Source organism: Rhinatrema bivittatum, chromosome 10 (genome assembly GCF_901001135.1).
Source record: "Rhinatrema bivittatum chromosome 10, aRhiBiv1.1, whole genome shotgun sequence".
Taxonomy (NCBI): domain Eukaryota; kingdom Metazoa; phylum Chordata; class Amphibia; order Gymnophiona; family Rhinatrematidae; genus Rhinatrema; species Rhinatrema bivittatum.
In genome coordinates, this window is record NC_042624.1 from 99,104,613 (window position 1) to 99,131,110 (window position 26,498).

Sequence of the window (26,498 nt, forward strand, 5' to 3'; positions counted from 1 at the left end):
TATGCCTTTGGCCAAAGAACAAATTAAGGAGAGACCGCGTCTGACCCTCTGTTCAGGTAGAGAGCAGAACATGCACGCTGCTGCCATAAAGAATGCATTTGGTACTGCTGGGTACCCCAAAGACCACGCCTTTCTGAATGTCTGGTGCCAGGGGCCAGGGTTACACTGACTGGGGTAGATTTTCAAAGGGTTACGCGCGAGCCTATTTTGCATAGGCTCGGCGGTGGGGTGGGAAGGGGGCGGGGTCGTGGGTGGGACCGAGGCCTCCGGCACAGTGGCCGTGCCGGGGGTTGGCGCGCCGGCAGCTGGCTGGCGTGCGCAAGATACACCTGACAGAGGCAGGCGTAAAAAATAAAACAAGGTAGGGGGGAGATTTAGGTTGGGCTGGGGGGTGGGTTAGATAGGGGAAGGGGGGGGAGTGGAAGAAAAGTTCCCTCCAAGGCCGCTCCGATTTCGGAGCGGCCTTGGAGGGAATGGGGAAAGCCATCGGGGCTCCCCTAGGGCTCGGCGCGTGCAAGGTGCACATGTGTGCACCTTGTACGCACTGACCCTGGATTTTATAACATGCGCGCGGCAGCACGCGCATGTTATAAAATCGGGTGCACATTTGTGCGCACCGGGTAGCGCGCACAAATGTACCCCGCGCACGCTTGTTTAAAAATCTGCCCCAATGCCTTTAGGGCTTTTCCAGTTTCACCTTTAAGGAATATGTAGAAGGCCTTCTCAAAAATATTTTCATTAATATGAAAAAAAAAATACAAATTTCATTTTCTCCTAATATTTTGCTTTTTAAAATGTTTCTTTCCTCCCCTTGCTTTTACAGACGCCTCAGTCTTGCCTCAGTGTCACCCCCCTGCACGGCAGAGCCGAATGTGTACGGGCAGTGACTCAGCGCACGAGAACCAGAATTAAAATCCCGTTCTGTGTACGCTCGGACAGTGCCACACATGGAAATGAAACTCAGGCAACTGCCGTTTCTGCAATGCACATTGTACCCCACTGCAAGGAGGAAAAACAGAACGTATCCAGGTCACCAGCAGCTCTGTCCCCCGAGTGGGTGCCATGCAGTCTTTTCTAGGGCAAAGGAACTCTGTACTATCAGCAGTAAGGGTGAGGCTGGGTCCCAGCCCACCCGGCTTGCTAGTAAGGAGTGCTGCCTGCTCCCCATCTTCATCAGTAAGAATATTTAAAGAAGCTTGAAAGTATTTGATCGTGAGAACAAGAAAGGGAACGCAGACTTACTAAGTGTAATTTCAATCTCTGCGCCAGGAGGCCCTTCTCCAGTTGCTGTAGAAGCTGTTATGTAGGCAGCGTAAATAATGCCAGGATTCAGGTTCTCGAACTTCCACTGTTTCTTTGAAGAATCAACAACTTGAGGGGGGTAAAAAAAAAAAGCATGAATAGAATCTGAATCGTTAGAATTCATAACACAGATTTCCAAAAATAAAGATTGGATCCTTTTCATGTTGTGTTTCCTCTAAATCTTTTTTTTGGTGCAGAAGCCTATTTTCTTTTAGGGGGAGGGGATTTTGGCCAGGCCAAACAAAAGAATCACTGTAGAGTTTAAGAAGTGAAAATGTTGAAGGATATTCAATAAATATGTCTGTACAAAGTACAAAGCCTTATGCACCATACACAAATTAATATATGATAAAGAAGCAGACTGGCTAAATACAGCCCTACGAGTCCATGTCCCACAAAGGAACCTTCGTTCAGCTAACAAGGCACTACTAACAATCCCTACAGTAAAATCGGCAAAACTAACCCAAGTAAGAGAAAGGGCCTTATCTCTGGCTGGACCCTTTCTATGGAACACAATGCCCACCGAACTCAGGTTACAGAGTGATATCAAATCCTTTAAGAAAACCTTGAAGACATGGCTCTATAAACAAGCCTTTCCAAAAGAAACAAGGGGGTAGAGAGTGAGTGAGAGAACGAAAAATACAGAAAAGCGCAACTAAGAATAAATGGCATTACAATATTACAAAGACATAATACAGTTAAGATGTAGACCAAAATAGAAGTATCTCAATAACTTTCCTGGACTAATCCACCACTACCCAAAATTTTGACTTTATTAATGATATTGTAACCGTTTGTAAATGGCACCTGTTAAATGTACGATAAACTACCTATATATACCTTATTTTTAAATAAAAATAAATAAATAAAATATTGCGGTATCCACCCCTAATGGTGCAGTGCTAAACTCTGATAACCTGCAAGATATTCTGTTGACATGTATGTAGGGGTGATCGAATTATGCCATTTTGATTATTGCCCCACTCGGTGCAGGTAAAACGTACGCGTGATGTGAACAGCGCACCTACTTTCAAAGGGCGGGGACAGCTGGGGGAGGCAGAGAACGCACAGAGCCTGCACGTCCATTTATCACTCAAAGATCAAAGGATCTTACTTTGTGTTTCAAAATCTGGGGGAGCGTGGAATTAAACATGTTCTTTTAAATATCAGAAAGCGAGCACAACGTGAGAGCTTACAGTAGCAAATACAATTTCCAAAAACGAGCAATAATTATTTTCAGAAATAACGCTCAGAAAGGCAGAAGAAGGGGCTTTAAGAGATGGGACACAGTGCACTGCAGTATCATTCTCAGCTACAGGGAAACGGTAACTTAAGAGAGGGCCAGTGGTTCAGCATTCTTGCCAGGATACTGCCACCATGTGGACACTTTTCAAACTGCATTTTTGGTGTTTGAATTTCTGTTGTGAGCACAAGATCTCTCAAATGTTTTTAGTTTTTTTTATGCCTTCTGTCTGATGCTCATGACTGCAATGCTGCAAAATCTATGACAGTTTCCAAGTATCAGATGTATTTTCTTTCCCAATGATTTCACTTTACAACTTGTCACGGGTACTAAGCATGTTTACATATACTTTTTGTGCGGGTGCTTTTTGAATGGAAAATAATGCATATAGATTTGAAAATGTCATCTATGCGGGCAGTTTTCCTCCCCTGACCAAAAAGCCACCCTCGGGATCGCTGCTTCTAAATAGGGCGAAAGGTTTGCGCATTGTGGAACTCTGCACTTACTTTCACCTGCATTGTCAGAGGCCAATCTACAGATGGCCCAACTCATGCAACACGAATCGCTTTTTACCCACGTGAATGGCTTTCATAATGGTCCTTTTAGGTTTTATTTCACAGGAGTTATGAACGGCACAAGTTTGCTTGCGGTATAATTAACAAAAAAGAAATGTGTACTTTGGCATCACTGCCTTTGTGCAAGCTTCAGCATAGAGTTTTGCATGGGGGATAATCAAAGATGTTTCTTACAGCATTCTTTTTCCAATGCTAGCGAGATACAGTACAATTTCAGTTTTTATTCCACCTTTCTAGTATAAAATACTACTCCTAGCAGCTAACAGCAAATACAGTTCAACAGTTAAAATCCAATACACAATACAAATCTAAGCAACCATAAAAATACCAAAACAATCAACTAAAATCAATCGATAAGTAAATAAATAAATATTAACTATGGATAAATTATTTGCAACAATTTATATCCTGCCAGGCTAAATGACTTGCTTCTGGTGGGTTACAATTGAAACAATCAACCTACATACATAAAACACAACGCAAATACGACAACATATACATTAAATATTCTAAATACCTCATATAATATAAACCATTACTAAAAACATTGCTGACCCTGCAAAAATCCCATTATACCATACATCTTGAATAACATAGCCCATCCAAATGCCTGCAAATAAATGTATAACATCATCAATTACAACAACTCCAACTTGGCTCAAATTCTCCCATGGGACCAACATCTCACCCTAGTTGCTTTTACCCTGAAGACCAAAGCCATAAAGCTGCTCCTCTGCTCACGAAGATCCTGCAGCCTCCATTCCCAGAATTCCTGAATCACATGAATGGCTGAATACCTCCTGATAGTCAGACTACTGCATGTTTTCTTATTGTACTTGAAAACGTTCTTTCATTTTTTGGAAACATAGGAGAATGCAAAATGTGCTGCTGCTCTGCTTCATTCCAGAGCTGTTGGTAATGGAGTTGGGGGCGGAGGGGGACCTGCCTCCTCTTCCCGTCCTGGTCCAGAAAGATTACAGGACAGCTGTCATCTATCAACCCCCTGATAATTCTCCCTCCTCTGTTCTCACTGACTTTGATTCCTGGCTTTCCTTCTTCATTGACCCATCTTCCCCTTCCATTATCCTTGGTGACTTTAACCTCTAACTCTTATATCTCAAAACTCCTTTCTTTAACCCTTTCATTTGATCTCTGATTCTGGTCTACCACCTCTACTCACCAGCATGGCCACTGCCTTGACCTAGTCTTTGCTTCCAACTGCTGTCTCTTAGACTTCGCCACCTCAGGTCTTACGATCTCAGACCATCACCTCATAACTTTCATATTAAACTACCCTCCCCCACAGACTCATCCAATCACCACTTGCACCTTTAGGAATCTCCAAGATGTTGGCCCTTGCATCTTTTCCACTGCTGTTTCATCTCTCCTTTCCTCCACGACTTTGTCTGAATCTGTTGATGAAGAAGTTTCTTCTTACAACATTATACTCGCTTCAGCTTTAAGAAACTCTTGTCCCTTCTCTTATCCGTTCTGTAAGGTGCACTCTCAGAATTTGCTACCTAAGTTCCTTTTTGCCCACTCTGCAGGGCGTCTCTGGCTGAAGTGCTGTGCCCATGCAGACTTCATACACTTCAGATTCATGCTGACCACTTTCCAGTCTGCTATTGCACTTGCCAAGCAAGACTACTATATACATCTAACAAACTCTCTTACATCCAACCCTCGCTGTCTCTTTGCCACTCTCAATTCCCTCCTCAAACTTCCCTCCTCCCCTTCTCTCTCTGTCCAGACTATAGGTGATTCCTTCCATGACAAAAGACACAAAATTAGTCTTGAGTTCTCAACTATTTCACCTTTTGCCTCCCCCACTTCTTTCCTCTACCCTTCCCCTAGCCTCTGTCACTCTTGTCTCCTGAGGTCACAGTGGAGGGAACTGCTCGTTTTCTCTCTTCCTCCAATCTTACTACTTGTTCCTCTGACCCTGTCCCTACCTGATTCCTCAGCTCCATCTCCACTGCAGTCATCCCTTCTATCTGTCACATCCTCAATCTACCACTTTCCACTGCTACTGTTCCTGCTTCCTTCAAATGTGCTGTAATCATGCTGCTCCTTAAAAAACCCTCACTAGATTCTTCCTGTCCTGCCAACTATTGTCCCATCTCCCTTCTCCCTCCAAACTACTTAAACGTGCTGTTCATTGCTGCTGTCTTGACTTTCTTACATCTCAAGCCATTCTTGATCCACGCTAGTCTGGTTTTTGCCCTCTGTATTCAACTGATATAGCACTTGCCAAAGTTTCCAATGACCTGTTTATGGCTAAAACCAAAGGTCTTTACTGTGTCCTTATCCTCCTTGATCTGTCTGCTGCTTTTGACACTGTTGATCACCACCTACTCCTTGATACTCTGTCCTCGTTTGGATTTCTGGACTCTGCCCTGTCTTCTTACCTCTCCAAACGCACTTTTAGTGTTTCCTCTGATGATTCCTCCTCTACTACCATTCCACCATAAATTGGCGTGCCTCAGGGCTCCATCCTGGACTCTTTTCTCTTTTCAGTATATATTAAATCCCCTGATACTCTGACTTCCTCTAATGGCTTTCAATACCAATTGTATGCTGATGACTCCCAGATCTATCTTTCTACACCAGAAAATTTAACCAGAAATCCAGTCCCACATCTTGGCCTGCTTGACTGACATTGCTGCCTGGATGTCCTGCCGCCACCTTAATCTCAACATGGTCAAGACATCCCCAAGCCCACCTCCCCTCTTCCTCCTTTCTCTGTTTCTGTGGATAACATGGTCATCATCCCAGTCCCATCAGCCCGAAAGCCTTGGAGTTCATTCAGTGATATTCCTCCTGCCTCATCCAGCCTATATTGATCGGCTCACCTCTATCCACATGCTTGTTCGCACCTCCAAAGAATTCTAATAACTTAATAAAGCACAGCCTCCCTTTACTAAATCCATTCTGGCTCATACCCATTAAACAATGGTTTACTCAGATGACCAGTAATTTTGCTCTAATCAATAGCGTCTACCAGCACTGATGTCAGGATAAAATATCCATAACATATTTACATGGTTTATAATGTTAAAGATTATTAAATATCTTAATGAGTACAAGGTAGGCCTTTAAGTTGACATTCCCAGAGCCACATTAACATACTGAAGTCATTTGAAATTATTTACTTACCATAATGTTTGCAAGAGCCATCAGTTTCATTCCTCAGGTAAATTGTGTAATTAGTGATAAATCCTTTCTGTTCACACACGGGAATATCCTCCCATTCAATGTACACCTTGTTGCCAACTCTTCTTTGCTGTAAGATGGTGGGACCTTTTATGGGCTCTACAAGATAGAAAATTAATGTACAATACATTAGATGGGGATAAGCAAACATTTCCAAGCTTAATTTATAAGCAGGTGGAGGACTGTATAGATAATAAGTTCCAATCTGTTAATTAAGCTACCCTGTTCATTGTATATCAAATATAAGTTCCAAATTGTTAAGTAAGGTTCTCTGTTATTTATTTATTTATTTATTTATTTATTTAGGTGTTTTTATATACCGGGATACGTTGGGAACATCATCTCGGTTCCATGTAATAATAATAAGACATCTCGGTTACCATGTAATAATAATAAGACACTGTTGTCATATTATTCCACGAGTTTATCTGTAAACCGATGTGATATGCCATATCGAATGTCGGTATATAAAAAACAAATAAATAAATAAATAAATAAATAATATTACAGTGAGTGGATAGCGTTAAAATATTTTAATCTGCTGTAAGAGTAGGCCACTACAATCCCCCAGCTAATACTGATACAGAGCCAATTTATTTATTCTGCACACATTTTTATATAGATTTTAAAGTGTCTCTTGGGTGATTAAAAAATGCTTTTGGAAAGAGATCTTCTAGCTGTTTGTGAGTTGCAGTCCTGTGATATTTTAAGTTATGTTTCTCCAGTCACAAAGAAGCTTATTACAGATTCAATTACTTCACTGTGAAAGAGAGCAGAAAGCTAAAGACGGATCTCCCTTGAACTGGTGTCATTCTGTAATGACCGTCCCGTTGTCTGATGACCAAAATAGGAATCTGTCAATTTTATGTTATGAATTCAAAGATAATGTTGGAAAACATCACTACAAAAAACAGCAGGAAAGATTCACTGCATAGACAACGTCAAAGCCCTTTCCACAGGAAAAACAGTTCTTTTTCTATAGAAATGGCCTTTTACAATATTGTAAATGACAAAAATAAACCAGTCATACCAGAATGCACAGATCAAGCCAACATATATAGCGCAACAGGATCACATACATGGCATTAAAAGAGTTAAAAATTGTATATGTACCGTATATTGTTTTCTTGCCCACCCAAGATGTGCATAGGGACTATATGAGTGCAGATTTACTCACAGTTTGAAGGATTGTTCCTGTGAGTGGAATTGGGGCAGGATTTGGAATTATACATATAATTTTGGATTATGTAAGAACCGCCATACCAAGAGTTCTTTAAACCCAGTATCCTGGTTCCAAGGCTAGCAGCCTTTACCACAGAAACATAGAAATGATGGCAGAAAAGGACCAAATGGTCCATCCAGGGCGCCCAATACCCTTGCACCAGCCCTGAGATAGAAGACACACGCTGTCTTCTATCCATCAACCAGTTTGTAATCCATGCCACCATCTTGGTGCTCACTCCCAAGCTTCTCATTTTATTCATGAGTCTTCTATGTGAGACCGTATCAAAAGCTTTACTAAAATCCAAGTAAATCACATCGAGTGCTCTTCTCCGAGCCAATTCTCTAGTCACCCAATCAAAAATGTCAGATTTGTCTGGCAGGACCTTCTCCTGGTGAATCCATGCTGCCTTGGATCGAGTAACCTACCAGATTGCAGGTAGCTCACTATCCTTTCCTTCAGAGTCTCCATTAATTTTCCCACCAGCGAGGTGAGGCTAACTGGCCTGTAATTTTCAGCCTCCTCTCTGCTATCACTCTTGTGAAGAGGGACCACCACTGCTCTTCTCCAATCACTCGGTACCACTCCCATTTCTAGGGATCTAGTGGATCCGCCAGCACATCTCTGAGCTCCTTCAGTATCCTGGGATGAACCTCATCAGGACCCATGGCTTTGTCCACTTTCAGTTTTCCTAGCTCTTCCCTTACATTCTCGTCTGTAAACAGAGTTTCATCTACTCCATCCCCACACACAGTCTTGTTAACCAGCAACGGTCCTTCTTCAGGGTCTTCTTTAGTGAACACCACACTGAAGTGTTTGTTTAATATTTCGGCCATTTTGTCATCTCTCTCCACCCATTGATCTTTGTCACCTTTCAGTTTCACTATACCTCTTCGGACCTTTCTCTGATGTATCTGAAAAATGTTTTGTCACCTTGCTTTATCTCTTTGGTAATCGTTTCTTCCATGTGACTTTTTGTTTTCTTGATTACTTTCTTAGTCTCCCTCAGTTTCACCAGATATTCTTCTCTGTGTTCCTCTTTTTGGGATCCTTCATATTTCTTGAACGCTGCTTTTTTTGCTTTTATTATGTCAGTTACTCCTTTGAGAATCAGATCAGTTTCTTATTTCTCTTACTTTTCTAACCTATAGATTTGTTGCTTTTGTAATTGCTCCTTTAGTTTGGCCCACTGTTATTCCACTGCTCCCATTTTCTCCCAGTCTTCTAGTTCTACTTCCAGATATATCCCCATTTCGACAAAGTCCGTATTTTTGAAATGCAAAACTCAGGCCTTCGTGTGACTTCGCCATATCCTCTTTGCGATGTCAGACCATACCAATTGATAATCACTGGTGCTGAGGTGGGCACTCACCTGGACATTAGAGACATTATCCCAGTTAGTGAGCACTAGGTCGAGCATAACTCCCTCCCCTCATAGGTTCCATACCACATCCTCTGGAAACAAATTCCAGAGCTTAATTGTGCAGCAAGTGAAATAATATTTTGGCCAATTTGTTAATGTGTAGTAACTTCATGCAATATTGCCTGGTCTTGGTATTTTTTTTTAAAGAGTAAGTAACTGATTTACAGTTCCCTTATCTACTCCACTCATGATTTTATCTGCCCTCAGCCATTTCTTTTCTTAGGTGAAGAGTCCTAATCTCTTTAGCCTTTAACATTTCCTTTAACATTTTGGTTGCCCTTCTTTGAACCTTTTCCAGTTTCACTGTATCTTTTTAGACACGTGGGCAACCAGAATTACACACAGTACTCTATGTACATCTAGTCGCACTATGGAGTGATACAGAGGTATAATGCTATTCTCCATTTTTTCCAAATAAGTCCTTTGCTGTTTTGACTGCCACTGCACATTGAGATAAGGATGTCAACATATTGTCCACAGTGACACCTAAATCACTTTCCTGGGTGGTGACCCCTATCATGGAACCTAACATCGTGAGTAATTTTTCCCAGAAACCTATATGCACACATTAGCAGGTGCAAATATGTGTGGGTAGTTTGTGTGGGATACATTTTCAGAAAAAACATACATGCGTACTTTCCCTTCGAAAACTAGTGTAAAGTCTGCAGTTAAAATATACCCCACAGATTTTACCCCAGTGTGGGTAGGTTTTGCCTAGGGGGTAATCGTAACCGCCTGTATAAGGCATGCATAAGTTACACCAATTTTCAAAATAGACTCATGTGCCTATGTTCGCTTTGAAAAATTATCCCACCAAATATACCCACATACGATTACACCAGCTAGTTTAGGTGCAGGACATTTTCAGGGAAGTTTAAGTGCATACTTTCAAATATCAAGAAGTATGCTGGCGACTCCAAACGTCCTCCCCAAACCCCACCTCTGGGAACACCTCCACTCAGTCCAGGTAAACGTGGACGTGTGGTGGACACTGTGCGCGCAGGTTTACCTGCGTGTCATGGGGGGCAATAGTTTAACAAGTCATTTCCGTGGTTAAAGCCCCATGCTAACTGCAGAAACGCCTTTGACGATTTACTCTCCTGTGTCCTGCCAGGAAGAAATCTCCTTTAGCGGTGACGATCATTTCAATTGGGCTAATTGCTGTCAGAGTGAATCTTTCCTTCCTCCTTTGAATTCCTGTCTTACAAGTCTATCCTTGGACCTTATTTCATTGCTGTGTGCGGCCGGTGACTCTTGGGTTTCTTGGCACTTAATAAGTTGTTTACTGAAGTAGTTGCTTTGAAGTGTTATGAGTTTAAACAAATGCAAGGCTAACAGAAAACACACACACACACACACACACACTTTTTGGCACGGGAGTGTTAAAATGCTTACAGATAGATACATGCTGGAGACATGACTGTTGCAGAGAAATCCTTTTCTAATTAATATCCTGATTCTGACTTATGTTAAGTAATGTCTCATTGAATGTCATCAGTTTTTTATGTGCTCATGAAAAAGTAACAAACAAACTAGCATGTTATTGTGATATTTAATTTTGAACATTGGTATAAAAAACCCCCAATAAATAAATAAATAAATAAATAAATATTGCTATTTATAACTGTTGGTTGGTCCTTTAGCCCTAACTGCCGAGTGGCACCATCTCTATTAGTGGCGATCTTTAGTACAACTGCCAATTGGAGACATGGTCCTAATATATCAGAGGGAACCTTCTCTTTTGCATCTATGTAACACTTCATATTCTGCCAACTTCAGGGACTGGGGTTTTTTTTTGGCCAGGTAGTTTCCTTCTGTTCCTTTGGGGTTCCAGCTAGATTTAAACCAGGGCTGGGGATCTAGGGTAATGGAGCCTTCGATTGCAACCAACCTGGGGAATTTTTCCCATCCCAAAACACGATGACAGCCATTGGCCTGGGATCAGGAACCAGGGTTTCCTTCCTGAGCCCTGCGGCACAGGCCTACAATCTGGTCAATAGGCATCGCTGTTGCCTAATGACTGGGACTGCCTCTCTCCAGGGGGCTTCCAATGCTCCTTCTGCAGCATCCCTGGGAAGCCCGAGGAGCGGACGACCTGACCGAGGGACAGTGCGCAGAACTGCCACTGAACCACCAGCGGTCCAGCTTCAGCTCCAGGCATATCTAAGCACGCTGTTTGCATTTATTCTTTGGCTGCAAATTATCAAAACTCGGTACACTCGTAATCTGACTATTTAGAAAACAAGAGGAAAGGAAGAAGAGGTGGGGGAAGGAGAGAGAGAGAGAGGATCGAACCTGAACAATAGTTAAAATGTGCACATACTGTCTGGCCTTCCTTTACAGTCAAAGTAAAAAGCATGGCCAAAGCAAGAGAGTTTATTTTCAATCAAGGCACATCTTCTGGAACAGCAGCAGCCAAAGAGAAAGCCTCATGCAACAGCCATCAAATGACATAAGATCAAAATATTATTTGTAATATCAAGTCTAGATTGTCAAGTTAAAATGAGGAGGGTGGTTAAGGGGTAGGCTTTGGCACATTGCATTTGTAATAGTATCCAAGTAAAGGTTCTTACGTCTTTGAGTTTTCTTCATACAGATCTCAAATCTGAGACAAATCTTCCTGAGCCAGTCCCTTTCGTTGTCCACTTTTATACTCATAACACTGACGCTGACAGCTTTAAGAACTTCCACAATTCCAGCAAAGATTTAATTCACCTGTCCTGGTTATAATTTTTGTGATAGAAATGAAGGAACTGCAAATAGCTGCATTAATTATTATAGTCAGTTCTTTCAGCTCGCAAATCTTTCACATTGCAGCTTTTTGCACATGCACTGTACTTGTTTGCATGGAGAATTTTCAGCTCTCTGGTAAAATAGGATGGCTTATATTCTGTAACCGCCAACTAACATTTTAGTGATTGTCAGGCAGAAAGACTCCTGGGCAGTAGCCCTCATTGTTTGCCACAGAGTCCTTGCAAACAGTTTGGAAAGTCCAGTCCCATGGGGACTGCGAAGGGAGACGCTGGTACGGCGGAAAGAGGCGCCAGCGTCCTGTTCCGCTGGGACTTTCCGACACCGCGCCAGCCAAGCCAGGAGGCGCCTCTAGCGTATTTGTTACACCGATCGTAGCTCACATCATCCTCACGCGGCAGTCCATAGAGCTGCCCAGGGTCGCAGAGGACCTTAAAAATCCCTATGCGCACGAAAGCCTGGAAATATGCGCATGACTTGGCCGGCTGCGCACCACGTGGATTTTAAAAAGCGCCCGAGTACGTGCGTATCTCCTGGTACACGCACAAATCATAAAGTTCAAAAAAGCGGATGGACGGGGCACGTCATGGGCGGGCCGAGTCTACAACATGAAGTCCGCGCGTAAGTATTGACGTGCACAAGCGCGCGCCAGGCTCGCCTCCTGCGTAACTTTACTTCTGCTGTGGACGGCATTTAAGTATTAAAATAAAATAAACCAGGCTAGTCAGCGGGGTTTTAAGGGTCGGGGCTAATAGGGTTAAAGTGAGGCAAGTTAGCTAGGGGGTTAAGGAAGTCCCTCTCCTTTACTGGGGAAAACTGGGAACGAACTGGGAAAGAGGGGCGCAGATCTACGAAAATCCCCCCCACTTTACGTGATCGAGGCGACATTTGTGTGCACACGCCCACGTCAATGTAAAATTGTGTGTGCACATGTCCGCGCGTACAGCCAATTTTATAACAGGCGCACGTGAACGTGTATATACGCGCATGTGTTATAAAATGGCCGCATCCATGTGCGCGAGCTGGAAAAAGTGCGCACATGTGCGCCCACACGCGGATCTTAAAATTCACCTCAGGTTGTTCTGTTTTTATTTTCATGTAAAGAACACCTAATAAATCCCTGCCTCCTACCCAGGGAAAAGTACATTAGAACGAGAATATTTTATTCACGAAACAATACCTTAATTAATTGTAGATCTAGCTCAGTGAATATGTTCTGTTTCAGATTCAGTTTCAGATGATTGCGTATTATTCCAAGAACTCTGGTACGTTATACGAGGGGAACCTCGCACAGTTTAACTCTGTTCTGTCTGAGCAGGGCCGGTTCCATAATGAGGCAGGGTGAGGCGGCTGCTTCAGGCGGCAGAGTTCTGAGGCGCCAAAAAATGCCCCTCTCAGAATGCCACTGTGGCGTCCGCCTCACCCTGTCTGCCCCTGCCGTAGCTGCCGACCCAAGCCAGCGGCGGCAGAAAAGAGGAGGGTCGCTGCTGCGGGCCACCGCCGGAGGCCAGGCCGGTGGCGTGGAGGAGGGCTGGGGGCGGGACGAGCGGGAGCGGAGTGAGAGGGGGTGGGGCACCATCTCGTCCCTCGCCTCAGATGGCAGATTGCCTTGAGCCGCCCCGGTATTTGAGAAGTCAGTGTTTCCTAAGATTGTTATTCATATAGGAGTAATTTTACTGTAACACTTACTGTCTTCCATTGAAAAGCCAAAATCTGTACATGGTTTGCTTGTTCCGTTTGGGTAGATTGCATATAATGAAATATTGACGGGTCTTCCTGGCTTGATGTGTTCTGCCAAAAAACATATGTATTTAATGCATTCATCATGTGCTGTAACTTTATACCCTACACATTACGGGATCAAGATCAAGGTCTGGATTTAATTCTAGCAATAAAAAAAACAAATTTCAGAGACCTCAACCTGCATAAATACGGTGGATTTACTGAAAATGATTTACAAGGAGTAATAGAAACTTTTCCAGAAAAGTCATAGGTGATACCTTTTTACTGGACTAACTCAGTACATCTGTAAGGAACTTTCAACGGCTATGATCCCTTCAGCAGGTCAGTGAGAAAACGGTGCAATTGCATTGGGTTTAAATTGTGCAGAGTCAGCTAAGCAGGAAGTTGTCTGCATCTTCCCTTTACAGCTCCGGATGGTGTGGAGGGCTGACAGAGGTGACAGACAGTTCAAAGGATCTATATCGGATATTGGATGCGAAAGCCAACGTCCTTCTTAAGTCCTTTTGTCTTTGTTTCAGTGTTTGATCATCTTAATTTCAAATGTTTTGCATTCTTATGTACTCCTAAAATTCCCTTAAGCCCCCTGATTGCGAGGTCATTAAGGAGTGATCTTCCTTTGAGAAATGCTCACCTACCTAGGGTGTTCTTCTCTACAATGCTATTTTGTGGGTGAAGATTTCTTCTTGTTCCCAGTTTTTGGTTTCTTTCACCGATGCAGCATCTCTTTCCACATCTTTTTGTGTGTGTGTGTGTTTTGCATTAGATGCCCTGTGTTAGTCAGAAATACTTGTGAAGGCCGCTGGGCTCATTGTACTGGATTATGGGGAATGTTCCAGTATTGGGGGGGCTCTCAGAGAAGCAGTGTCACTTAGGTGTGACAGGGTGGGTCAATGTCAGAGGACTATAAAAGGTACTTAATGAGTCAGTGGGAGGAGTTCTGAGGAGCGGAGAAGTAGACTAGGAAGAGCAGCCAAGGGGCTGGGCTCTGCTCCAGGGCTCTTGGATCTGTAAGACTGGGGAAAGGTTGGAAAGAAGAACTCAGGGAGAGGACTGTCTTGTACAAGCCTCCCACCAGTGAGTAATCGTGCAAAAGAGAATAGGAGGATCCTGCAGCTTTTCGTTTAAGAGGATGCCAGTTCTTAGTGGTTTGGAAGTGACTTATGGAGCCTAAGGAACTATGCTTTTCCTGTCTTGATGTTCTGTGTTGGACTATCCCCATTCTTTTTGTGCGTAAGCTAGCTTACGATTCTTTTCAGTAAATTTGATTTTCGTTTGGAGCCACAAGTCCCCCTGATGAGGACTGATGTATTTGTTGAGCGTGATTCTCTAAGGACCACACAGGTTATCCCTGTCCCCCTGTCAGAGAATTCACATTTCCCAAGCCTGCAATGAGTGGGCCAGTGCTCAGAGACTGTAAGTATGACCCTTCTTCCCAAGAGGGAGTTACATACGTTTACAAATAAAGACTCCTTAACCGCTCCCCTCCCACACGCACAACTTATACCTAGAAAAATGTCCTGTGCCCGCAACCACTTCTGACACCCTTTTCCTATTCTGTCCCAATAGGATAAAAAGTCAGTGGAAACAAGTGTCATGCACAGCTTCCATGAAAGCAAAAGACTAATGAGGGCAAGTGAATATTCGTCCAGGTAAAAGGGCTTATTGAAAAATAATCCCCTGCCCATTGCTGCATTTCACTCATACGTATTATACCCACGGTAAGTGGGGGCCCAGAGAAAGGGCAGGGAATATAAGAATGGGCCTAGCTGAGAATTCCCAAAGAACTCTGAGTTTTATTTTGAATGGAAAAGAAGGTACAATTTCCCTAAGAGGGCGCTTTCTTTTGGAGAACTGGTGCAAAGTCCACAAGGTAAAGCACCTGCCTACTTATGAAAATGACTCCCTGTAAAAATAACATTCTTCATCCTGGGAATACAACACTGGGCGCCATGTAGGGGAAAAAAAAAAAAGAGAATCCCAAAAAAATGTATTGCTGCTCTGAGTTGGAGTGTATATATATATATATATATATATATATATTTAGGGTGCAGGCCTCCAGGAGCTGAATCAAAGATGCAGAAATGTATGGGCGATTAACCCCCTTGTGGGCCAGCCTGGAGGGCATTAATGGACCCTGTATGGTGGCTCCGCCTCCTGCCTGCTATGGATTTTTTTTTTTCTGGCCGAGCTGAATTCATGCTTTTCAGCTCCAAATATCTCCCGCATAAACTCTATTCAGCAAAACCTGATTTCCTCTACCACTGTTTGGCAAATGCAGGCCTTAAGCTCTGAAGATAAATCAAGCTCACCGTGAACACAGTGGTCAGTTTTATAATTCTCTGCATGGAGGGAAAGGGTCTCATATTTGGAAAAATACAATGCTCCAGTTGCTCCCCTTACTTAACACTATATTCAGCTGCGATGGATTTTTCCTGTAAGTAAATCTGAGCGCTGCTGTGCTGAAAGTTATCAGAATCTCATGCAGGCATTACACGGATTGAGAGAAAGTAAGAATTCAGGAGAAACAACTGGGAATAGGTTTTACAATAGGATACACAGACATAATAAAAGACATTCCATTTTCATTCCCCAAAATAAATTGTATACAAAAAAACAGAAGAAGAAATAAGTCCAACAGAGGAATACATGGAGAAGCAGATGTATGGCGGACTCACTTTCTTCACTATCTCCCACAATCACCCTTTTTTAAATGCAGAATTTGTAAAAGGAGGGAGGATATCTTTCAAATAAATGCACATGGCAGTATAGATTCAGTAAGGGGCAGATTTTCAAAGGGATACGTGCGTAACCCCCTAAAAGCTGCCCCTTCCACCCCCTGCGCGCGCCAAGCCTATGCAAGATAGCCCCGGGATGCACGGAAATCCCGGGGCTTTCCTGGGGGGGGCGTGTCGGGGGGGCGTGTCGTGGCTGGGGCATCATCAAGGGGCGTTCCGTGGGCGGGGCTGTGGGCGTGGTTCCGGGCCAGGGGCATTGCGAGGGCGTGGCCGCGGCCTCCGGACCAGCCCCCGGACTGGAACATGGCGTGCTGGCAGCCGGCCGACGCGTGCAAGTTACGCTTGCCTCGAGCAGGCATAACTTGTAAAATAAAGGGGGGGGGGGAATTAGTTAGGGCTGGGGGGTGGGTTAGATAGGGGAAGGTGGGGGGGGGGGGCGGAGGGAACGGAGGATGGCTGCGCGGCTGGGCACGCTCAGGCTGCTGATTTTGTGCAGCCTTGCGCGCGCCGATCCTGTATTTTATAACATGTGCGCAGCAGCGCACGGATATTATAAAATCGGGAGTAGATTTGTTCGCGCCGGGCTGCGCAAACAAATCTCCCGCATGCACTTTCTAAAATCTACCCCATACGTATATGACCGAGAGCAGATCTGCGCAAGCATTTTATAAGACGTGCAAATGATATACGTGCGTTTTATACAATAAACATCTCTCTATCCCACAACATACACACATACGTAAGGCTTGTGGGCTAATACATGCATTGCACAGAAACCACATATATCACAGCATTGAAGGCACATGCTTTCCTTACCTATTTTAAAAATATACGCGCATCTATTTTACGCGCGAAAGTAGAGTAGGATTTACTTGTGTAAGTCTGCCAATTTTAAAATATGCGTGTGTAACTATGCCCAGTCCTTCTCCAGGTCATCGAGACCCTCCTGGTTCGTCACCCAGGCCTCCCACCCAGTCGGTGCTGCACAATAAACACGTTTAATATCACTTACACCAGAGAATTAGCAGGTACAAAATACACGAGTAAGTTGGCAAATGGATGCGTGTCTTTTAAAACAGCAACTTACGTGCGTGCGTAAGTGTTGGCCCCGCTCGGAAATGCCCCGGCTGCCTTTTTTTTTAGTTATTTTTACGAGCATATATGTGCACGCATTTTCAGCTTTTATAAAATATGGAAAATGTGAGTCGATGCTACTTACGTGCGAATATGCTAATTTTAATGCCCATAACTTTTGGAAAATTCACCCCAAAATGTATAACCAGAGACTAATATACACCACATCCCTTAATAATATCATCAATTTGACAAGTGTTGGTTGGCTCTTAAACCAAATTTTGATTTTATGACAGCTATTTATTTTTATTTTTCTACAGAAAATGTTAAGCTTTAAAATGGGACAATGTTAAAATTCAAATAGAAAAATATCATATTAGCATGAGTGAATTCATTTTTCCTTTTTCAGTTTTTTGGCTCTCCCAAGTATGAAATACCCAGGTGATGCACGTTCCTTAGCTAGCCAGGGGGAACAGGAAAAGACTTCTTTGAATCCCTTTCTTTGTCAGCAGTTGTCAGCCTAACCTCTCCTTCCCCAAATCCTGAGGCCTAAGAGCATGTTCACCGTGCGACTGATCCTTGCATCTTCTGGACGGGCACTGCAGTGCACAGCGCTGGGAAGGAACTATGAGATCAGCCTGAGAGTTCCCCCTTACCTTGTATGTAGGTAGAGGTATGGCTCTTGGGGACCTTCTTCCAGGAGAAATCATGCTCTTGTTTATCACAAGGTTCTGAAACCCATTCCACTATATACCACAAAACTGATCTTTCAAGTGACTGCCACTTGACAAGGATTCCATCCTGAAGAGCAGATATAACCTGCATGTTTCTAGGGGATAGTAATTCTGCAACAGAAATACAATGTTGGTTATTTACAAAATATCATCTACTGAGAAACAAACTATAGAAAGCTAGTACTGGCATTAAACCATATTAATTGCAGTAATTTGGCTACATTTTGTCCAGTTTGTGATGCATCAGGTCATCTTAAATGGGATTTGCATTACTTCCTGCTGGAAAAATGTATTTTGATGCATCCTCAGGTCCTGCTCACTTGTTTGACTGCTCCTGTGCATCATCATTTTGGTTGACGTAGTTGGGAAAAACTACACCACGTTCTTCTGAAAAATGACCTTGAAGAGTCTTCATTTCAGACTGCAATCTTCCCTAGATGCATTACCCTACTCTCATCAGTACTGAATCTCCTCTGCCATCTTTCAGCCTGCATAATCCACTGGGGTCTAGTTAGCTGAGAGCCTGTTTTCCTGTGCATCTGCAGGAGCTTCTGTGTCACTGTTGTCTCTAAACCGCACTATCCAGTTCTCTGTATGTCTCCTAATCTGGGTTCTTAATGTCCCACTTATTGCATCCTTCCACCAACAGTTAAAGCCATTTACGGTGATCCTTTGCTTCTTTTCATGGTGTCTGTCAGCAACCAAGATATTACTTTTCCCCTGTATTTATAAACCCTTCTCCTCAAACCAAATGACTCATAACTGCTAAATTAGACTGATTTGAACTAATGAGGAATAGTCTAAGGGAAGTGAGCTCATAATCTAATAAACTTTTCATAGCTATTTCAAAGACATCATCCACATAGACTTAAGCAAAGTTTCTGATGCAGTGCAGATAAAAGGCTGCTAAAGAAAACAGCAAAAGTAGTAATAACCTCTGAACAGGATAGGGAGCGCTTGGATTTATGGCTCTGGGATAATTCTATTAGGTACCTTACAGGAAGAACGTACACTTAATTGTGCAAGATTTTGGAACCAAGCAGAAATGCAAAATAATAAATATGGTTCCAAGCTTTATGGCTTTTATGTTTTATGCTTCATAATATGCATTAGCAGTTAATGATTTATTTTCGAGCTCTTGTTTTTAGGGCTTCCATCTCTGAAAATTTTGACTCTGAGGTTGTGCAGTATTTTAAACATCCATCTTTAAAGTTCTGGTGGCATGTCTATATTAAATCATGATTTTTTCTCAGAGTTTTTCTGAAAGTCACGTTCTCCTGAAATTTGTCACACATGTTTTCAGTCCCCTTGCCTGTCAGTATGCCAAATTTTAGGAAAAAAACCCCACATTGAGTAATTTTTGAAATAGTTAGAGCAAGAAAACATAAAACATGAGAATTCTGTACAAAGCCTAGAAACCATGAAAAAAAACCACAAAAAAACTACATTAACATGAGTACATTGGTTATAAGAAACATGTACCGTGTGTGTCCCAAAAGTACACATAGCAGGACTCAGTCCTGCGTCATTAAAATAAATTACTGTCAAAGTATGTTTACGCTCTTTAAACTGCTTCCATGTAATTCCTTTTTACTCCTGGAACTAGCAACTTTATCAAGAGTCACAAATTACTTCACGCCACTGGATCTGATTGGTCTATGCTGGTTATGATATCACAAACGACAGACACCTAACTCTCTCTCTCTCTCTGCCTGAACCAATCAGATAAAATGTTGTGTGAAGTAACTAAACAAAGATGACCCTTGGTAGGAGGGAGGGTATTTCAGAAAATCTCCAGGGGAGCTGCTTAGAGTTTGCAAGAAACAATGATTTGGTACTTAATTAGAATGAGGGTATTGCTGCTTTGCTTTCTTCATACTGCCTATCTTTGAAAGTTGTGCTCTCTCATTTATATTAGGCATGGATCTATGAAGCCGAGGTATCTATAATGTTATTTCACTACACTTCACAATATGCAAAATGTTTTCAAACATGCCATTTTAATCTGCATTTAATTTCCATTCACTTACCAATTTTACTGTCATATTCATGTTGCACAGTGAGATGAGCGGGCTTGGAGCTTCCTTGTGAATTGTATGCAATTACACTGATGGTGTGCACGGTCTGGGGCACCACAATTCTGCATTGCAGTTCAGATGTCTTGCAGATTTTACTGTTCCTCTTATGTTCCTGGTCTCCATAGAATATTCTATATTCTAAAATCCTTCCTCTGGCAACTTCTGGAGCAAAAGGCTGAAACGTATTAATTATTATATATATATATATATATATGGCTTATTATATTTACACCGACGTGATATCTTTGATGAGCGGCGGTATATAAAAAACTATAAATAATATTGCTATCCCTTTTTAGCTGAAAACTTAGGGACCTAATTTAGGAGCCTATATTAAGGAGTTCTGGTTTTTGGAACATCAGCTCCAATCGCTTTAAACCCATTTATTTATTTTATTTATTTATTTGTTTATTCACTTTTATATACCGACATTCGTGTTGACTTCATCATTTAGTTAACTTGATGCTTTTTTGCACATAAAAGTTTAGGTTGCAATTTTCAAAACTGTGCAGGTTGTTGCAAAGTCCACACATACTTTTATCCGTGGAATTTGCACCAGCCACCCACAGAAAAAAATACCTGCAGAAAACTGCACAATTCTTTTTCTGGCAAAATCAATGCATGTAGCTTTGAAAATGCAAAACCACACACATTGGTGCCTCCCCTGACCTAACCTCATCCCAGGAATGCCTCTATGACCACAATGAATATGCATGAGCTAGGTTTGCACACAATGGAGGCAGTGCATGCAAATCTCTCTCCTGCATGTTCATTGTGGATATCCTGAAAATCTGGCCTGTTGGTGGCTCTCGAGGACCAGAGTAGGCCTCCCCTGCTTTATTACAATGTGGGTAAAAGTAAGCATGTTATGGAACAACACTCTGCTGAAATGTCAGCACAGTTAAAACAGCTTTCACTTCACTGCATCTCAGCGAGGAGATGAGCATGGGCAACTCCATCCTCTCTCTGAACTGTGTCTCAGGGCTTTCCTTTCACAGACTAATCAGGTCTTCTCTTTCTCGGGGGCCACCATTGCTGGGAGCTTGCTCCGTCTTCCACCGGATGACATTTTATTTATTTATTTATTTATTCATTTTTATATATCGTCATACGGTTCAGCCATCATAACGGTTTACAAAGTCAAACAAAAACAGATAAATTATACATATGACTTCTGGGCCAGCTCTGCTGAAATGCCACACCAGCCGGGGTGGTGGGGTCATTGCCAGAGGGACAGTCACTTTGGTAAGATTCTTCAGGAAGTCCCAATATTTGTTTGCTGACAGGGAACTAAAACACAGCGGGGTTTTTTTTTTCATCTGGGACTGCATGTCTGATCCAAGAGCACTATTTCAATGCATAATTTTAATCATCTAAACTTATTAGTTCTATCATTTATTTATGAACTATCTAGCTAAGCTTTTGATTTTAATACTTTTCATTTAATCTGAATTGCAATGTATCTGTTGGAATATATTGCCCTGCACCTTGTTTTGATAGTTCATGGCAGATTTACATTGGGCTTCTGCCATTAAGTTTGAGTATATTTGCTTTAATAAATGAGGTGTTAGGTTTGAACTTGGAAATGTCCTTGGTTTTAGAATAATGGAGTCACCATATTTTGGTTTACATATCCCTGTGGTCTTAGGTAAAGGAATACTTTAGCTTATGTTAAATACTTTGAGATCCATGTCGGGGATGTGCATTCGTTTTAAAAGAATGGCACACCCGAACCAAAAATGGCCTTGCACGAAAATGCCCCAAAAATGTTTGAGTGTCTTCATTTCAATTAAAATAAATGGCCTCTCCATCCTCCAAGAGGCCTTGCAGGCCCCCACTGCTGGTTCCTGGGGCTTCCCTGGTCTCTCTCCCACCCCAAAGGAAGTTACAGAGCCTGGGCAATCCCAGCTGGACTGAGCCTAGCCTGGTCAGGGCCTCTTTGAGCTCCTCTGATCCCCCCTAGCCAATCCCCCCAAAACGTTTGCCAGGGCCATGGACCTCCCCAGCCCCTTCTTACCCCTTCCATGGGTGTTTTGGAAAATGAATGGGGTGGGAGCGGTCCACAATCACGCCTGCCCCACTGTGATGCTTTTATAAAATGGTGCCAGTGGCCCTGAGACTCAGACTGGCATCAAAGCAATGTCACTTTGGCACTGGTCTCAGGGCTGACTGACATCAGAATGTTGTATGGATCGCTCTGCCCCCATTCTTTTTTCAGGGTCCATATGGAGACAATTTTTTTTTGGGGGGGGGGGGGACGGGTAGGACCAGGCTCTGCATTTTTCTTGGTGGATTGGAGGGCCTCAGGGAGGCCCCCATTTCATTATTTTTTTGTTCTGGGGTTTTATGTATTTATTTATTTTTTTGTAATGCTTATTTTGGTTCAGGAAACAAACAAACAAAAAAAAAGGAACAAATCCCCCTAAACAACTCTCAAAATGAAAAAAATGATCCAAAACACATTTCTTTGGCTTGCATATCCTTAAGTCCATAGTAAGCAGTGCAGTGAGCGAGATGTTCCCCCAGGTAAATTCTACCAGGACATATCTAGGTAAGTCTGCTGCCCGGAATGTCTGGCTAAAATTACCCGGGTAACCTTAGGACAGCGTTTTTTCCAACCAGACTTACCTGGGTAAGTTTAGCTGGGTAATGCTGAATAACGGTGCTGCCCAGCTCAGCTTAAGCCCTGCTCCCAGAACACTCCTCCACTCTCCCTCTTTTTACTGAATACATTTTACCCAGGTACAAAAGTGCCCAGGTTAAATCTAGTCAGTACCGGGTAGGGGAGAAGGGGGAGAAATATTCAGTCTTTGGCAATAATTGAGAAGGAAGAGACAGGAGCTTTGGCTTTATTACAGTCAGATTTAGTAGAAGGGACGTCCAATACAGAGACTGTCTCTGTGTTAGAAATTAGATCTACAGTAAAACGGGTTAAGAAATCTGTGTGTTGCTTTGATCCTTCTCCATCTTATTCAGTTGACTTGTCATCAGATTGGATCTTGAAGGGACTGGGGAAATTGATTACTTTCTCACTTACTGAGGAGGTGGTCTCGGATCAGTTAAAAAAGTGTGTTGTGACTCCCATTTTGAAGAATACTGATTTAGATCCCAGGGTATGCTCTAATTGTAGACCTGTGGTTAACTTGCCTTTCATAACTAAAGTATTAGAAAGGGTAGTAGGCCTTCTCAGCTTTCAAAGTTTTTGGAAAACACGAATAAGTTAGATCCTGCTCAGGTAGGTTTTTGTACGGTGGTAGTACGGAGACAATTATGATGGATCTGAAGGATTTGGTTCGCCTCATTTAGATAAAGGTCTGTCAGTTCTCATTGTATTTTTGTACTTATCAAGCGCTTCTGATCTGGTGGATCATGAGATTCTTGTGTCTCGCTGTGAGATGTGGGGATTAGCGGGAACGGTTTTTGGATTGGATTTCTAGCTTTCTGAATAGACAACATAAGGTATTTTTTCAGGGCAAATATTTTCACTTGCAACCAGTAAAGTGGGGTGTTCCTCAAGGTTCTTCTTTATCTCCTCTACTATTTAACATCTACCTGTCCCCAGGAAATATTTTTCGTCCCTTTGGTTTTACACATTTCATATGTGCGGATGATGTTCAAATCACGGTTCCTTTGGGACTTGATCCAGATTAGTCTCTTTCTATTCTCAATGATTACATGAGAACAGTGAGAAAATGGTTAAGTGACAGTTTTCTAGATTTAAATGCAAAAAAACCTGAAATTTTACATGTGGGTCTTCACCTAGAGAATATGCATGTGTCATTGGTAGGGTAACCGATTACAGTTAGTTCCGATGTGAGATCATTGCAAGTAAGGCTGAGTTCAAATTGGCAAATGGAAAATCAAATTAATGCAGTGCTTCTTTCTGCTTACTATCATTTGAGATTGGTTCGGCAGCTGAAAGTGCTTATGAGCTTTCAAGCTTTAAAATCGGTGGTCTATGCCCTTGTGATCTCTGTCATTGACTACTGTAATTTAATCTATTTGGGGTCACCCAGGTATTTTGATCTGAAAACTCCCAGTGGTCCAAAGTATGGCAGAAAGAGTAGTTTTAGGCTGCCCTTGACGAGAGTCTGCATCATCTCTGTTGTTATTATTGCATTGGTGACCAGTTAGGCTGCAATACAAATTCAAGGTTCCAGTGCTTGCATTTAAGATTTCGCATGGGTTGGGCCCTCCTCATATGTCTAATAAGATCTTTTGGAAATCTTCTACATGAATTGTACTTTCACAATATGATATTCAACTTCAGCTTCCCCCAGTCAAGAGATTTCGACGTTAGATTATAAAATCGATCCTTTGTAATGTCTGCACCTAAATTATGGAATGACCTTCCTTTGTTCATTAGGGAGAAAAATGACCCTGATGCGCTTCCTGCATAAATTAAATTAAAGACCTGGCTGATGGCTAATGAGCTATGAATTAAATCTGAATAAGAGCAGTTTGATCTCAGATGGCACCCCTGATTGGGGTAGCTTAATTTAAGATCTGAAGGTGGAATTTAGAAATTACGAATGGCATATTAGATGTATTTTAGATTTGTGTTTATTGTTGTTTACTCTATGTTGTTTTTATTTTATTTATGTGCACAGCTTTGAATGATTTTATTGTAAAAACCGGAAAGCGATAAATAAGTTTTTATAAATAAATTAAGTTCTTGTCCAGATAACTCGAAAAGTTATCCAGACAAATCCTTTGCCTATGGATCTCTCTACTCCTGTATCAGCTCATTGTCTAATAAATCCTCCCTGAGTTACACTGGAAAAAAGGACTCTTGGTGGGACCACTTTAATGTAGGTCTACTGATTTTCCTTTCAGTCAGAAATAAATGACAGGATAGTAATCTCTGATTATCAGTTGGATAGGATACCACTGACTGAAACGTGTTAATTTTTTTTAAAGGATTTATTACTCTTTCTCCTACCAGAGACCTCAAACTGAGGTTTAGGATTACAGAGTGGAATACATCCATGATTTAGATAAAATGTTGCAGGAGAGTGTAATATTTAGGGTAAAGGGCGTGGAGTGGATAATAGGCTAAAAAAATGTTACAGGCAGATAAAATAGATGAGAAGACTGCATTTGCAGAACAGGAAGGCCAGAGTAAGTAAACAGAAATTTTACCATCACAGAAACATGTTAGGCATGAGAGGTTTGCTAACTGAAGGAAGGAGTGGCCAAAAAAAGATAGTGTAATTGGAGGTGGTGGAAGAAGAAGGATTAGGGAGATATGATTAATAAATTATAAAGACTATGCAGTACATATCATATAGGACAGTATTCTACATGACAAAGGGAGGTTAGTATAAATATGCAGCATTGGTGGGAGAGGAGGGCTAAGGGAAGGACTGCAGATTGTATGAGCGTGAGACCAGCTAGGAAAGGTAAGCTTGGTTAAAAAAAAAAAATCAATCCAGTTCTGACCACATGACAAGATATTGGTAACCAGTCTGGCCTCCACTGGAAGAGAGTTCCAGAGCTTGGGATGAATTGGGAGAAGGCACATTTGCAGGCACGGGCCAGTCTGGAGCCTTTGGGAGCAGGGGGGCCATCATGAGAAATGTCAGTGGATAAGGGCTGATGATTGATCATTTTATTGTTCTTGTCTTGACTCAGTTATACCTTGCCACTGCTGACGGGACGAGTGAGAGGGATTGGGCTTATTATGAGGGATTCTATCCCGTATAGTAGCACGAAGGTGCTTTACTCTCAAGGTGTCGGAAGGTTTATTATTGATAAACCAGGTACAGCAGTTGTTTGCATCAGCAATCCTGGACAGTTTTAATACTCTATTAGGTGCTGGATGTCTTTTACCAAATTACTTTTTATCAGTTTTATATTCCTTGTCTCTCTCTCAAGTGGTGAACCAGCCTACTCATGAATGAAATGGGTCCTTTATTGGTTCTAGTCCTTTTACCTTATGGGTCCAGTAATGAAGCCAGCATTTGCAACCCAGCAATTTCAAGAGTTTTCATTAGAGGTCTACTTAATCCATCTCATAGGATAGTCTGACCACTTTTTTTATTTCTTTTAAACTAAAAGTTTTCAATCCAGCCTGTCACAATTGGAGCCACTTCCTCATTATAATTCCCCTCCCCTATGAAACTCACCAAGGGTAAAGAAGCTCCTATGCCCCTGAGCAAGAAACTTACTCCTCTCCCTGTGTCACCAGAGAAAACCGTAACCCATTATTGCAAGTTGCTCGGCACTTGTCAACTCTTGTTCGTCATATGACCATTTGGAATAGAAAAAAAATATACGTATAATTAAAACACTATAAAAAAGAAAAAATGTTTTGTGTTAAAAAAACAAACAAACCTGGAACAGGAGGCCATCCCAGTGATTTGATTTCTTACCCAAGCTTCTGCTCAATACACCAGGAGGGAC

The 26,498-nt window shown here is 42.2% G+C and overlaps 1 protein-coding gene across 2 annotated transcripts in view; it reads right to left on the bottom strand.

The window, feature by feature from the left end:
• Positions 1-26,498, bottom strand: part of IL23R (interleukin 23 receptor) — an 88,675-nt gene that overhangs the window by 8,552 nt on the left and 53,625 nt on the right. For both annotated transcript variants that reach the window (XM_029617513.1, XM_029617512.1), the window contains exons 9-13: positions 20,046-20,268; positions 17,938-18,126; positions 13,419-13,520; positions 6,277-6,432; positions 1,243-1,371 (exon numbers count right to left, since the gene is read on the bottom strand). In XM_029617513.1, coding sequence (XP_029473373.1) covers positions 1,243-1,371; positions 6,277-6,432; positions 13,419-13,520; positions 17,938-18,126; positions 20,046-20,268 — 799 coding nt within the window. The remainder of the gene's footprint in view (positions 1-1,242; positions 1,372-6,276; positions 6,433-13,418; positions 13,521-17,937; positions 18,127-20,045; positions 20,269-26,498) is intronic.